This window comes from Trichechus manatus, unplaced genomic scaffold, assembly GCF_000243295.1.
Source record: "Trichechus manatus latirostris isolate Lorelei unplaced genomic scaffold, TriManLat1.0 scaffold00024, whole genome shotgun sequence".
NCBI classification, from domain to species: domain Eukaryota; kingdom Metazoa; phylum Chordata; class Mammalia; order Sirenia; family Trichechidae; genus Trichechus; species Trichechus manatus.
Window position 1 is genome coordinate 17,434,493 of NW_004443960.1, and position 16,315 is coordinate 17,450,807.

Here is a 16,315-nt window from a genome sequence, read left to right on the forward strand (position 1 = left end):
ACTGATCTTAGTTACTGTGATACATGTAATGATGGCCATCATGTTGTGGGTGTAGGTTTCATGGCTAACTGTCCTTGTAGGCATCATGCCAGCAAATTATGTTGCTGCCAATAGACAAATGGTACAAATAGGCAAATGGCTGACTTTGGCTGCAGGACCAGTTGGACAGACTTCACCACACCCTGTACTGTCCCTCTCTTACGAGCAGTGAATAACTGACTATGGATATTGTCTTAGTTATCTAGTGCTTCTATAACAAATACCACAAGTGGATGGCCTTAACGAAGAGAAATTTATTCTCTCACAGTCTAGGAGGCTAGAAGTCCAAATTCAGGGTGCCAGCTCCAGGGAAAGCCTTTCTCTCTCTATCGGCTCTGTGGAAAGGTCCTTGTCATCAGTCTTCCCCAGTGGGGGCGCTTCTCAGCACAGGGACCCTGGGTCGAAAGGATGTACTATTCTCCTGGCTCTCGTTTCTTGGTGGTATGCGGTCCTCATGTTTCTCTGCTTTCTTCTCTGTTATATCTCAAAAGAGATTGGCTTAAAACACAGCCTAATCTTGTAGATTGAGTCCTGCCTCATTAACATAACTGCTGCTAATCCCATCTCATTAACCTCATAGAGATAGGATTTACTACACATAGGAAAATCACATCAGAGAGACAGAATGGTAGACAGTCGCACAATACTGGGAATCATGGCCTAGCCAAGTTGACATATTTTTGGGGGACACAATTCAATCTATGATAGATATGTAGCATGTGTTGCAGTCATTTATCATGGAGGAAGTGAGCACAATTATAAACCCCTTGCTAATTACCACCTTTATAATAGCATATTAAAAGTAGTGATATGAAGAGACAGCCTACAGCATGGGAGAAAATATTTGGAAACTATATATCTGATAAGGATTTAATATCCAAAATATATAAAGAGCTTCTACAACTCAAGAACGAAAAGACAGCCCAATTAAAAAATGGGCAAAGGACTTGAATGGACATTTCACCAAATAGGAAATACGGATGGCCAAAAAGCACATGAAGAAGTGCTCAATACCATTAGCCATTATGGAAATGCAAACCAAAACCACAGTGAGATACTACTTCATACTGTTAAATAGTTGCCTTCGAATCAGCTGTGACTCATGGCAACCCCAGGTATAACAGAATGAAATGTTGCCCAGTTTTGTGCCCCCTTCATGATTGTTGGTGTGTTTGAGTCACACGTACTGGGATAGCTATAATCAGAAAAAGGGAAGAGAAGTGTTGACAAGGTGTGGAGAAATAGGAACCCTTATCAGTTGTTGGAGTGAATGTAAAATGGTGCAGCCACTACAGAAAACAGTTTGGTGGTTTCTTAAAAAGTTACAGAATTACCATATGACCCAGGAATCCCAGTCCTAGGTATATACCCAAAAGTCTTAAAAGCAGGGGCTCAAATAGATACTTGTACACAAGTGTTCACTGCAACATTATTCACAACAGCCAAAAGATGAAACAACCCAAGTGTCCATCTACAGATGAATGGGTGAACACAATGTGGTATATCCATACAATGGAGTATTATTCAGCCACAAAGAGAAATGAAGTTCTGATACATTCTGTGACATGGATGAACCTGCAAAACACGCTGAGTGAAATAAGTCTGACTCAAAAGGACAAATATTGTATGATTCCATTAATATGAAGTATCTAGAATAGGCAAATGCATTGAGACCAAAGTTTATCAGTGGCTACCAGGGGCTGGGGGCCGGAGAAAACAGGGAGTCACTGCTTAAGAGGTAACTGAGTTTCTGTTCTGGGTAAAGAAAAACATTTGGAAACGGGTAGTGGTGATGGTAGCACAACGTGGTGAATATAATTAATGTCACTTTCAATTACAATTGGATGCTTAAAAAAATGGTTGAAACGGCAAATATTTTATGTATATTTTATCACAATAAAATTTTTGTAAAAGTAGAGATATAATTTAGAAAAATATAAAACCAACTTTCTCAAAATCATGTATGTAGGTATAAAACCAACCAAAACCAAACCCACTGCTGTTCAGTCGATTCTGACTCATAGTGACCCCGTAGGACAAAGTAGAACTGCCCTGTAGGGCTTCCAAGGCTGTAAATCTTTATGGAAGCAGACTATAACATCTTTTCTCCCATGGAGTGGCTGGTAGATTTTAACCACCAACCTTTCGGTTAGCAGCCGAGCACTTAACCACTGCGCCACCAGGGCTCCTTGATACCTAGGTATAGTTTAGTAAAATCCTCACTGAACTACAGTTGTTAACATTCTCTATTTAACCAAGCTCCAAATGGCTACCTGAAACAGCTCATTTGGGATCTTTGAACCACAAACCCTAATAGGAGCCCTGATGATGCAGTGGTTAAGTGCTTGGCTGCTAACTGAAAGGTCGGTAGATCAAACCCACCACCCACTCCACGGGACAAAGATGTGGCACTCTGCTTCCATAAAGATTACAGCCTTGGAAACCCTGTGGGGTAGTTCTGCTCTGTCCTATAGGGTTGCTAGAATTGACTTGATGGCAATGGGTTTGGCCTGGCCCTGTTGCCGTGCCAGCAGGGCCTGTTCTTCAGTGCTTCAAAGCAGCCTTGCATCAAAAGCCCGTATTAACAGTTTTCTCTAGTCTGTAACTTCACACTCACCTCGCTAGGTTACCTTCTTAGTATCCCATTCAGACCTTAGAATATTCGTTACTTTTCCTGTGTGAATGAAATAACTGTTTTCTTCTTTCCCCCAATTTCTTCTTTCTTTCCCTTAAACTGACAGAACCAAACAGAGAAAGGAGAGAGAGCACTTGCTGCTCCATTGTTCCTTTACTGCTTTTTTCCCAGTTGGGTGTTTTCTTGGGCAGGCAGCCTTACTAAGGTGGTGGTTGTCATCTTTGTACACTCCCTCATCGTTTCTCGTAGGCCTACCTCCTTGAATCTAACACAATTTCTTACCTCATATTTTTAGGGCTTTATAACATAAATACATCACCTTCCATAGGAAATGGTTTCTTGAAGATGGCGAGCCTGTTTTTACTCAGAACATGCGGCATTACGCTTAAGCAAAACTTAAGTTTTCAACCAGAACCCCCATCTGTTTCTCCGTTGAGGTGTGGCAAGGGTTCCTCACGGTTAATCTGGAAAGCCCTGTCCTTAGAGAATTCTTCTGATTCTCTAAACCTGATAGAGCCTCCTAGATTTCCATCTCGGCCCACACAGCCAGTCTGGAATAACAATCTCATTAGTTTCAGGCAACTTATTATTTTTAAACAATATTTTATTGTGTTTTCAGTGAAAGTTTACACAAGCAAATTAGGTTCCCATTTAACAATAACCAAACTGTTCAGCAACCTTGGTTACATTTTTCACAATGTGTCAACATTCTCATTACTTCCATTCTGAATGTTTTGTTTCCAGGAATGTGGTTTCCTGTCCCCTTACCCATTTATCTTTGCTTTAGAGTAATTGTTTTTGACCATTTGATCTCATATAGATGATTTTTGAAAGATGCACAGTACTCACAGGTAATATTCTGTATTTTATGAGCTAATCTATTACTTAGCTAAAAGGTGACCTCACGGGGTAGTTTCAGTTCAAGGTTTAAAGAGTATCTCAGGACGATAATCTCGGGGAGTCCTCCAGTCTCAACCTGTCCGGTAAGTCTGGACTTTTTAAGCAACTTATGGTTTTTTTTATTTTAATTACCAACTTCTCAGTGTAAAATTTATTAGTGGGCCAGAATTTCTTATAGTGAACCACTCTTGAAGTTCCTATCTCTTGTCTATTCTTTCTAGTATCAGAGGCTTTGAGGGGACTTTATGAACTGTGTTATCTTTTTTGTAAAGCAGCTTTTCCTTGTTCTTTGTAGGACTACATTAATTGTGCAGAAGTATGGGTAGAATACACGTGCAAGCATTTTACGGTATGTGACTGTGGTATTGTTTTTGAAAGGATTGTATTTTTTTATTTTATGTTTGTAATAATGAGTCTCCTTTAGACATTTAATAATGATAATTATTCTTATAATTTATAAAAATTACCTGCTTTATAGTATAGTGTACTGAAGCATTGATATGTGTACTGTAATTAAAGTGTTTCATGCTCACGTATCAACTTGGGAAATACTGTGTTATATGATGTTAAATAGTTTTTTTCACCATAGGATACTTCAGGTGCTTATATGCCAAAGTGTATTGTCACTTTCCAAGGGAGTCTTACGAGCAGTGTTTCTCAAGCATACTTGCGTGCAGTTTTTTTCCCTAAGCAAACAGACACTTCTTTTCCTAGGTATACAGTAGAACCCCAGCTTGAGAAATACTGGGCGTGTCAAAGAGCAAGGACTTCAGAAGCAGATAGAACAAGGTGCAAATCCTATTGCCAGAGTTATTTATTTTAATGAACTTTTAAAAATTGAAGTATAACATATATACAGAGAAGCGCACATATTGTAAATGTACTGTTTAATGAATTTTCACAGCACATACCCATGTAGCCACTGTCCAGATAAAGAAATAGGAAATAATAAGCCCCCCTGGAACCCTCTTCACTTCCCCTTCCAGTCACAACCCCATCCTTTGGTGAGTTGAAGGTAACCCCCATCCTGATCTAACACCAGAAATTGGTTTCACCTTGTTTTGAATATTATATAAATGGAAGAACACTGTATGTTGAGCTCATTGATTATATTTCTTTTGTCCATATGTTTTTTTCACTTTTTATTATGGAAAATTTCAAACATATCATCTCTCCCTTACCCATCACCCAGGAATTATCACCTTCTGACAACTCTTGTTTCTTTATATCTCTGCCACTTCCCCCACCCTGCATTATTTTGAGGTAAATCCTAGACATCATTTTATCTGTAAATATTTTAGCACATATCTCTGAAATATAAGGATTCCCGTTTTTGAAACATCGCAATATTGTTATGTCAACTACAAAAATATTTAATATCATTAAATATCCAGTCAATGTTCAAATTTCCCCAATTGTCTCTCTCTCTTTTAAGTTTTATCTTTTCAAATCAGGTATAGGTCCATCCATTGCAGTTGATACGCTTCTTAAGTTTTTCTTAAATCTACGTTTTCTCTCACTTACTCACTTTTTTTCCCTTGTAATTTTTTTGTTGAAGAGTTTGGATTATTTGTCCTATAGTTTCCCAGTCTGGATTTTGCTGATTGCATCTCCATGAGGGTGTTTAACTTGTTCCTCTGTTTCCACTATTTCCTGTAAATTGGCAGTTTGTTCTAGAGACATAATCAGCTTCAGGTTTGATTTTTTGGCAGGGCTCTGACATACCATGGAGGGGGTGTGGTGCTTCTCATGGGAGGCCAATGACATCTGGTTGTCTCTCTCTCTCTGATGTGAGCAGCCACTGAAGCTAATGCCTGGATCTTATAACTTATCAGGGGGTTGCAAAATGGTGATATTCTAAGTTTATCATCCTTCTTTATTTATTAGCTGGAATACTTGTATAAAGAGAAACTCCCATTGTTGGCTGTTTGATTACTGTGAGGTACAGTTTGTACAGGAAAGGCAGGAAATGAGCGTAACTGTGTTCCAATAAAACTTTATTTGTGGGCACTGACATTTGAATCTTATAATTTTTGCTATCACAAAACGTGATTCTCCTTTGATTTTTCCTTCAACCATTAAAAAAACATGAAAACCATCTTAGTGCATGGCTGTACAAGATAGGCAATAGGCTGGATTTGGGTCAAAGTTTTGCCTATCCCTGATGTAGATGACAAAAATGGAGTGAGCAGTTGGGTCAGATGGCTTAAAGCGCCCTGAGTCTGTGCTCTTACCACAGAGCCTTGCTGTCTCTGTGCACAGCCCCCGAGGGAGGGCCTGGGATGGGCAGGCAGAAGGCAGCATGACCGCTTTCACCCCCACTTAGGGAAAGCAAGGAGCCCTGGTGATGCAGTGGTTAAGAGCTAGGCTGCTAACCAAAAGGTTGGCAGTTTGAATCCACCAACCGCTCTGTGGAAACCCTATGGGGCAGTTCTATTCTGCCCGGTAGGGTCGCTGTAAGTCAGAATCGACTCAGTGGCAACAGGTTTAGGGAAAGCAGGAGTCCCTAGGTGGTGCTCAAGTACTAGACAAAAGGTCAGCAGTTCAGACTCATCCAGATGCACCTTGGAAGACAGGCCTAGCTGTCTGCTTCTGAAAGGTCACACCCTTAAAAACCCTATGGAGCAGTTCTACTCTGCACGCAAGGGGTTGCCATGAATTGGAATTGACTCGACGGCAACTAACAACGGGGAAAGGATGAACGGTGTAAAAGCCCAGGAACCTTTGCGAACAGTGTCTTAGTCCTGACTTGGTGCACATGTAGCCATGTTTAGGACTGTGATATTCTAGACCAGTGATGTGGGTAGGAGTTCTCCTCTGATGTTATCTTCAGCAGAATATCTGAAACTGTTGCCTGGAAGTTGTATGATATATTCTGAACATGTTAGTTCTTTCCCTTGATAAATAGTTAGCAACTGCAGTTCAGTGTTTAATAGAAGCTTGATTTCTTTTCCTTGCATAGAAACGAGAGGTGAATACTGTTTTAGCTGATGTCATCAAGCACATGACTCCAGATCGTGCGTTTGAAGATTCCTACCCACAGGTAACAGACTCTGATTTCTCATTTCAGCACCGTGAGGAAATTTATCCTGTTGAATTAATTAGGCATGTTGCATGGGTAGGCCGTAATGTCAGATAATCTTGGATTTGAATCTTAGCTCTGCCATATCCAAGCTGTGTGCCTTTTGATCAATGACTTAACCTTGCTATGCCTTAGATTTCTCACCTTCAAAACGGAGAGAGTAATAGTTCTACCCTCAGAGTTGTTGTGAGGGTTAAGTGGAATGTGATATGGGAAGTTGCTTGGCACATGGTAAGCGCTGAATAAACGTCATCGTCATTGTTGTCACCAGTAAGTAAAATACCTACATATTTTTTAGTTAAACTAACTTTTTATTTGGAAATAAATTCAAGCTTACAGGAGTTGAGAGAATAGTACAAATTGCATATACCCCTCACCTGGATTGACCAACTGTTAACATATCACCATGTTTGCTTTATCATTATCATTCTGTATGGTGCTCATATATATATATATGTACGTATACACACTATGTATGTAAATTTTTTTATGAATCGTTTGGGAATAAGTTACATACATCATGCTACTTTGCCTCGAAATACGTCAGTGAGTATTTCCTAACAATAAGAACATCCTCCTACGTAACCATAGTTCAGTTATCAACTTCTGGGAGTTTAACATCAATACACTACTATTATCTGTTCCACTATCCATATTCCAGTTTCGTCAGTTGACTTAATCATGTTCTTTAGAACAGTTTTTTCCCACTCCACTACAGAATCCCGTACTGTAAAGTAACTTTTGACCTAATAAAGATTTTATTTTTTATTGAATAATGTGATGTTCTGAGATTGATTTGAATTTCACTTAGTATAAATAAGACAATTAGGTTCGTATTTGTATAATAATTTGATGATTTTTACATTTTGCTAATTTAAGAATTTTTCACCATTTGTTAATTAAAATGGTTCATTATCACCATTTATTGAGCAGCCACTGGCTCCCTAACATTCCAGTGGGTGTGATGGAAACAGTACCTGGTCATGGCTTGGGCTTGAGGTATAACAGGCTCTCAGTCAGTATTGTTGAAGGAATAAAGAGTGTAGCAGAGATGGGTTGTACCATTGTGATCGTGAAGACCTCAGGCACATATGAAAACTGATGTGCATGACAACTTCGGTTGGGGAATATTTAGTAAGATCTTAACTTCTAGAGACCCAGTTAATTGAAACCTGCGAATAACGTAAAGATTTTAAAGCAATCCACTCATGAGAGAGCAGAATTATAGGAAGAAAAGTAATGCTCTCATGTTCAAAAGCAACTTATAAGGGAGGCCCTGGGGCCAGCCTGCGCTCAGAGCAATTGCCCATATCAGTAATGGATGCTTGTCCTAAGTGAGGGCCACGACCAGAAAAATAAACAGCCTGGATCTGTGGAGAAAGGCTTACTCCAGGGCCAGGGCATGGAGGGTACATGAGGAGCCTGGAACATTTTTTTATGCTGGAAGGTAGGGAAGTGCTCAAAAAACTGATGAGGGCATGTGAAAGGGCCCAGGAGCAGCATGAAAGGGCTCCTCTAGGCTCCCACTGGGACAGTTGGAGCATCACAATAAATAAGGACAGTAATAGAGTATAACCCATTGAATAAAGCAAGAATCCACGAGTCCATCACGGTGATAGATAGATAGATGAGGGAAAAGGTGGAGGGAGATGGCTCTTCCTTATGCTGATTGAGAAAGTGTGGAAGAAACTGTAGAGTTGAAAAATCACCATTGTGCAGCCATCGTGTATAAAGACCAGGTCAAGCAAGAATCCTCAGTGGATGCTAAGTCGAGGGGGAAAGTTTGAGGAGGACCAAGATGTTTGCATATCTCACAGGGTCTTTCCATAAGGCAAGTGTTAATTGCAAGAAGGAAAATAGCGACTATGCAGTAGAGAAATCGGACAATGCCTTGACCAAAGTACTTGTCAGTAAGTTTTTTCTTCTTGACAGCACCCGGGGGCAGGGGTTTATATTTTATTTAGGAAATCCCCTCCTTGGTTCTTCTCAGCCAGGTCCTATTATCCTTTTTATCAGGACTGCATGTATCTCGGGGTGAAGGATAGTTTACATCAGTATCTTGGCATCTGGGCAGGGTTCAAAGATTATGCCACTGCCCCTGAACAGTGCCATTGTGGCCTTTGACCTTCTGGCAAACCTGGCCCAGTGCTTCTCCACTGAAGTAGTCAAGCAGCACAGGGCCACACTGGGCTAGAATAGGGGTTGGCAAACTACAGGCTATCAAGCCCCCAACCTGTTTTTGTAAATAAAGTTTTATTGGAACACAACCATACGCATTCGTTTATATGCTGTCTCTGGCTAATTTTGCACTAAAGAGCAGAGCTGAGTAGTTGCGACAGACTGTATGGCCCTTTACAGAAAAAGTTTGCTGATTCCTAGAATAATAATAGCTGACATTAATTTCTGAGGGCTGGGCCCTGCTCTAAGCACTTCATATGTACGATCTACTGTATTTTTATGCAAATAATGCACACGTTCGGTTTTTTGCCAACCCCACAAGCCACCTTTCACTGTTTTTGTGTGTGCTATACTGCGTGTTACGTGTATGAGTGCATTGTTTATGTGAGCACGTTATTTGCACAAAAATACAGCAGTCCTCACAAGGACCTAATGAGCGAGGTGCTTCTTTGATCTCCATTTTACAGATGAGTAATCTGAGGCTGAGGATAAGAAGTTGCTTCCCCAAAACTAGATGAAGATGGACATCCTCAGACTGAGACCTAACCTAACCATAACTCCCTGTCCCTTGAGCAATCTGGGTTTACCTTATTATAATTGTAACTTTGGATTATGAAAGAAGGTTGCTTTTTTTTTAAAAAAAAATCCAAGTTATATTAAATAAGATATATTTTTCATTTTGTTTTTCAGCTGCAGTCAATAATTAAGAAAGTTATCACCCACTTCCATGATTTCTCAGTTCTCTTCTCAGTGGTGAGTAACACTTCTTAATTGTCTTTGAAAATTTGCCTCTAGGTCAGAGGTTCCAAATTTTCTCAGTTCTTGGAGCCCTCGTTGTCTCAGTAATTTTGAAGCCCTCGTTGTCTCAGTAATTTTTCATGAGACTCCTAGGCCAAAAGAAATACTTAACAGTTACTTTTATAAGTCAGGTCTGAATTAATAAATACTTATATCCTAACAACTTAAGCAGCCATTTAAAAAAAATTATACATATAAATTGAAAGAAAATACTTTCATTTCATTTAAAGGAGCCCTGGTGGCTCAGTGTTTAAAGCGCTTGGCTGCTAATCAAAAGGTTAGCAGTTCAAACCCACCAGCCACTCCACGGGAGAAAGATGTGGCAGTCTGCTTCCATAAAGATTACAGCCTTGGAAACCCTATGGAACGGTTCTACTGTGTCCTGTAGGGTCGCTGTGAGTCGGAATGGACTCAATGGCAACGAGTTTTGTTTTATTTTGTTTTTTAATGGGATATCTGCACCTGTTGGGCACTGCCCAACTTCTCAAACCTTGGTATTAAATAGGACACCCCCACGCTCATTTTCTCTTCCATATCGATTTTCACATGGTACTTGCTTTTTATCATGCAATCTAATGTTGAAATTATGAACCACCTCAAGCTACTAGCTGTCTTGCTGTGTGACAGAGTTCAGATTCACTATGCCTCCCTCAGAAATTGAGAATATCCTGTGGCACCCCTATGAGTTTGCTGCTGCGGTGTCCTGGGGGAGCCAAACCAAAAACCAAACCCATTGTCGTCGAGTTGATTCCCACTCATAGCGACCCTATAGGACAGGGTAGAACTGCCCCACAGGGTTTCCAAGGAGTGGCTGGTGGATTTGAACTGCTGACCTTTTAGTTAGCAGCCAAGCTCTTAACCAGTGTGCCACCAGGGCTCTGAGGATATTGTATGTATAGTAACATTCTCTGCCCTTCCCTTAGCTTCCTTCCCTGGTACTGTCCCTCCTCTGGCTACCTTTTATGTACAGTTACAGGCCTGCAAGTTGTTTTAATAATAATAGTTTAAAAAATCCCCATTCAGGTCTCTCCCTGCTTTCAGATGAGCCCACATCTAACCACCTCAGAGAGATGAGCACCTTGTCTGCTTTCTTGACCTCCAAAGAAAAGGTGTTCCACAAATCCCTTCCAATAGCTTGTTTAAATTACATTTAGAGTGCTTTTTTATGTTTAGGAAAAATTTCTGCCATTTCTGGACATGTTCCAAAAAGAGAGTGTGCGAGTGGAAGTGTGCAAATGCATCATGGAAGCCTTTATCAAGTAAGTGTGACAGGTGTCGCCGGAAGCCTTGATTACCGATGCCCTTCTGACGTCTGTTGAGAAATCAATTTACCTAGAGACCTAAGTTTATTAGTGGTTACCAAGGGCATCAGGAGGGAGGGGGAAAGGGCTCATTGCTTAGGGGACACCGAGCTTCTTTTAAGGGTAATGGAAAATTTGGAAACAGATAATGGCAATGGTTGAACAACATGATAAACATAATTAATGTCACTGAATTGTACATGTGAAGAATGTTGAAATGGCAAATGTTTGTTACATGTATGTTTACCACAAAAAAAGGTAAAATAGAAAAAGGTGGAATCAATTTGAATAGTATATTTTATTTAAATCAGTATAGTCAAAATATTTGCTTTTTAAGGTATAATCAGTAAAAAATATTGAGAAAAAAATTTCTGCACTTTTCTAGGCCTGGTGATGTGTACATATTTTCTATCTAAAGTAAGATGGGAAGGAAAACCACATTAAAAGCAACAGTTATGATAAAAGTTTTTAATTAGTGCCTAAGAAATCAAAGTTACAATTATCGTGAGCCTGACTAATACCTACATTTTACTCTGTTATGTTTTTGGAAGGAGCAATCTTTTGATGAATGACTTAGAAAATAACATTTTAAAAGATAAAAATAAAGCCATGCTTATTAAGATACCAGAGCTAGAAAGGTTTCCATTTTCTGTTTTATTGACTAAATCTGTGTTTCCTAAAACGGCTCCTGCTATTGGTACATGAAATAATTTTAGCTGGTATATGGAGAGGGTTTTTTTTGAAGTTATGTATTTATCTTAAAGTATATTAGAAATATATAACTAACTTATTTAACCTCTGATTTCATGTATATTATCATTTAGGACAAGGTTAAGTAAAAAAAAGTTAAAGTCACTTGAAATATTAAGTATGTAGATATGGTTAAAAAAAGATAAGTTGGAACTCAAATAACTACAGTTTGGAAAATTGAGCTAGATGAATAATGTGTTTTAAGCTTTCCTTGTGTAATGTTGATAAAAGATTAATTCTGTATGCTTGGAACATACACGCCTACTTTATTTGCATAAAGATGTATTATAAGAGTGTCCTTTTATATGATTTGAAAAACCAAATTAATACTTTTGCCAGGTACTTCACATGGTAATAGCAGGTTGTGAATAGCTTCAGAAGTTACAGGAAACGTAGTAAGACAGCAGGTTTACCCTTTGCTGGTTTAGGAAATGTAGCAGTTTTACCATGATTTTGCAAATAGGAGAAGCTATACTATAGGTGTAGGAGTTCTGGTGGTGCAGTGGTTAAGTGCTTGGCTGCTAACTGAAAGGTCAGCAGTTCGAACCCACCAGCCACTCCACGGGACAAAGATGTGGCAGTCTGCTTTCATAAAGATTACAGCCTTGGAAACCCTATAGAGCAGTTTTGCTCTGTCCTATAGGGTCGCTATGAGTCAGAATCGACTCTACAGTAATGACTATACTATGAGTAGAAGAGCAAACTTTTATTTAAAGGAGAATAAGAGAAAACGAGAACATTGCCCATTACTAGTGAACTGGACCGTGTTAAATGGCAACCGGCTAATTTTCTGCTTTCTCAGATACGAACAGTAAATGAGAACTAAATCCACGCTTTCAGTGCTTTCAGTGGACATAGCTTTACAGTTATCTTTACATGTTTCTTAGGCATCAGCACGAGCCCACCAAGGACCCCGTCATTCTGAACGCCCTTTTGCACGTGTGTAAGACCATGCACGACTCTGTGAAGTAAGCCACGTTCAAAGCAGAACCATAGCAAGGATTGGGTCTTAATACTGCATCGTATTCTGTTAGGGAATTATTGCTTTAGACTGCCACTGTGAATAATGTCACTTTATTGGGTCTATTAAGATATTTGCTAACAACATTCTAGTCCAGGAGAAGAGAGAGGCTGAGGGTAACCTTCTTGAACAAATGAGATGACACATGTTCTTCTATAGAGATTCTGCTGGGAGAAAAAGACCGGGTTCATCCAAGTGAACTCAAAGTCCATGTCTCCCAGAGGCTTCTGCGAGCAGCAGATAGTTTAATAATGAGCTCACTCATCCAGTAACATGGTGCTTTAATTTTATCTCATTATTAGCCAATAATTTGAAATTCTAATGAAATTGCCTGCATTCCTTACTTGAAGGACGTTATTTGCTCAGTGTACTTAGGACCCAGACCTACCCACAGGCCTTACCTGGGGTCAAAGGTCGAAAATACCACTCCTTTGCTTTCTAGTTGTTTTCTGCACTTCCATTTGACTGTGCTTAGGGCAATTCCTGCTAATATTTGTGGCTGAAATTTTAGTCCCCAAGGAAAGTTTACACACAGTAGATTGATTTCCTGGAAAATGTTACAAGAATTGAGAAAATTATTTTGGAATATAACAACAATATGTCAACAGGAGTCATGGTATTTCTTTTCTTTTTTTACTGTAAATTTTAGCATCATTTATGTCCATGACTCTTAGTGCTTTCAAATTCATGAGTAGTTACAACAATCGAAATATCAAGGCTTTTCAGAATAATAGAACTGGTAGACTTTAGTTGGACAAAAATAGAAATAAAGACACAAAGAACATTCAGAAAGGCAGGTGTATCTGTAGGATATTAGCCTGACTGCTGTGCTAGAGACAACAGTGGCTTAAATAAAACAGGTTTATTTCTCTCTTGTGTAAAAGTGTGGGTAGGTCAGGAGTTTGGAGTTAGCTTTCCTTCAGAACATCATCCTGGGACCCAGGTTCCTTCTGTCTTGTTGCTCTGCCATCCCTCTGGGGTGTTGTCCTTGTCTGCATGGTGGAAACTGACTTCCCTCAACCATGTCCGCATTCCGGCCTGTGAGCATTGGAGGACAACAGCTTACTTTTAAGGACAAGACTTGGAAGGCATGCACACCACTAATGTTCACATCCTATTGGCCAGAACTGTCATAGGGCCATACCGAGCTGTAAAGCAGACTTGGAAACATAGTCTCAAAGGACGAAGGAGACACTGTACAGTAGAGGGCAGTTGGCAATCTTTTCCACCTGTTTTCCCCCTTGGAACAAACTACCAAACAAAAACCTTGATTCCAGTTTTTTGGGGGCTCTTAAAATGTTTTAAATAAATTTGGAGAACTATTTTATAGGCCTTTACTTGTACAATCAAAACTGTAAGGACTTGACATTTTCTTACTTATATTTGTGTTAAATCATCTGTTAAATAGAATTGTGTGGCATTCTTACAATTCACTCTGAAATGCATCTTAAAAATAAGATGGGCTGATGGGTGGAGAGAGCGAAATAGTTATAAAGCAAATACTGTAAAATGTAAATGGTAGAATCTTAGTGGTGGATATATGGTTGTTCAGTGGAAAATTCTTTCAACTTTATGTTTGAAATTTTTCATAATTAACTATCGACAAAATTTCTGTGAAGTACAGAATTTGAACTTAGACCTTGTTGCCCAAAGTTCAAAGAAGAGAAAGTTGCCTTCTCTTTTTCTTGGTTAATAGATAAATCTTGAGAATGGCTTCTTTGATGTGTTTGAGAGACATGAGAAACCCACTTAAATTATATTATTTTAGGTTACAAATTATCATCAAAAGAAAAATGTATAGGATGTTGGAGTTTTTTATACCTTTAAGATACAAAATGCCCTTACCTGTTAAGTTGCTTTCCTTTTAATGTATTTTTTACTTTAGAAGCTCATGTATTACCTCAGTGTTAATTATGTACAATTATTGATTTCAGTGCACTCACGCTTGAGGATGAGAAAAGAATGCTGGCATATTTGATTAATGGATTTATAAAAATGGTAAGTATCAAGGAAGAAGTTTTAGTGCACTTGGAAATGTGATGTAATTGTTTATCCTCATTCTGATGAGAGCAGTTGACAGTATGTTCCCTGGTGCTTTTTCATTTTTATTGAGATAAGATGAAATTAGGAAACATCATACATTAGCCAGAATTCCCCTAGGGGCAGAGAGAGCCAAGACAAACTGGCTTAAGAAAAAACCAAAGGGGCAGGAGGGAGGACGTATTGGTTCATGTGACCAAAAAGTCCGGGGATGGAGCTCTCTGGAGGTACAGCTGGATTCGTGGTCTCCAGTGATATCATCAGGACCTTCATCTGTCTTCAGCTTTGGCTCACTTCCCTTGCAGGCAGTCTCCTCCTCATGAGAGCTCTGGGTTTCCTTCCCCCCAGCTCTGCAGGCCAGCATGAGGTGCTCAGGCAGAAGTCTGAGGATTGAGCCTCTTCGGATTAATTTGGGTCATGGGGCAGGCGATTGTCCAGACCTGGGAGACACATGCGCCTGGTTTACCTGAATCCTGTGGACCGAGAGTAGGAGAAGGGGTTCCCTGAAGCAGCTGACCTGCTGTTACCAGATGGTGAAAGGATGCTGGACAGGCAACACCAGATGCCCACTCCCCATTTGTTTAGTTATCTATTGCTGTGTAATAACTCACCCAAAACTTAGTGGCTTGAAATGACAGTGATTTATTAATTCTTAAAAATTCATGGGTTGCCAGGGTAACCGTGTGCTCCATGTATTGTCTACTGGTGGGGGGCAAGATTGGTGCTGGAGGATCCTAGACGGCCTCGCTTACGTATCTGGGGCCTTGGTGCTGGCTGTTGGCTGAGGTGTCCTCATTTCTCCCTCATGTGGCCACTTTCTTTCTGTGCGGCCTTCCATCATTCACTGGCTTCACCTCAGCTCTTTTATGTGGTGCTGGGTTTCCACAAGGGCAAAAATGGGAGCTGCAAGGCTTTTTCAGGCTGAGACTCAGAATCCACCCAGTAGTTGTACTGTCTTCTGTTGGTCAGAGCAAATCAGGACCAGCCCCAGTGGAAGGGAAAGGAAGTAGATCCCACTTCTTGATGGGAAGAGGGGCCAAGGGACATTGCAAAGGGATAAGGGGACTGGGAGGGATCATTGCAGCCACCGCACCAGTACAATCCACCGCACCATCCTAAACCAGAACAATCTTTGCCTTAATTCTTGGTGTGCAAAGCTGAAACTCCAATTGCTGCCAGTATCTTCTATTTTAATAGGAATGTCAGGACCAAAGCTGACCGAAATGAAAATGCCTAGATCACTTTGAAAATAACCTTGAAAATGTGTCTCGTTCAACAGTTGAGGTCGATTGTAACTGCCCTCCTGACTCTAGGGGTAAAATATCCATTTTGATGAAAATTCAGGGTTAGCCTTTCAATTCCCACGTTAGGAAATGGACCTATATTTTACTGGGTGACTCTCCCGTGCCCTTGATTTATATAGTGATCATGTGGTATTTATCCTTTTAATGGCTTTGTCTGAAAGTCAGTGAGTTATAATGGAAAAGAATATGAGGAAATAAGATGTGAAATCTGATAGCTATAATGGAAGCAGCATTGTTAAACCACTGCTGGACAGAAGTGACAGATAC

At 39.9% G+C, this 16,315-nt stretch overlaps 1 protein-coding gene across 1 annotated transcript in view; it reads left to right on the forward strand.

Annotated features, from left to right (window-relative positions):
- VPS35L (VPS35 endosomal protein sorting factor like) overlaps positions 1-16,315 on the forward strand; it is a 144,172-nt gene that overhangs the window by 81,637 nt on the left and 46,220 nt on the right. Inside the window, exons 18-23 of the mRNA XM_023728326.1 lie at positions 3,870-3,923; positions 6,537-6,617; positions 9,525-9,587; positions 10,806-10,891; positions 12,571-12,651; positions 14,639-14,741. Of these exons, the coding sequence (XP_023584094.1) occupies positions 3,870-3,923; positions 6,537-6,617; positions 9,525-9,587; positions 10,806-10,891; positions 12,571-12,651; positions 14,639-14,741 (468 nt within the window). The remainder of the gene's footprint in view (positions 1-3,869; positions 3,924-6,536; positions 6,618-9,524; positions 9,588-10,805; positions 10,892-12,570; positions 12,652-14,638; positions 14,742-16,315) is intronic.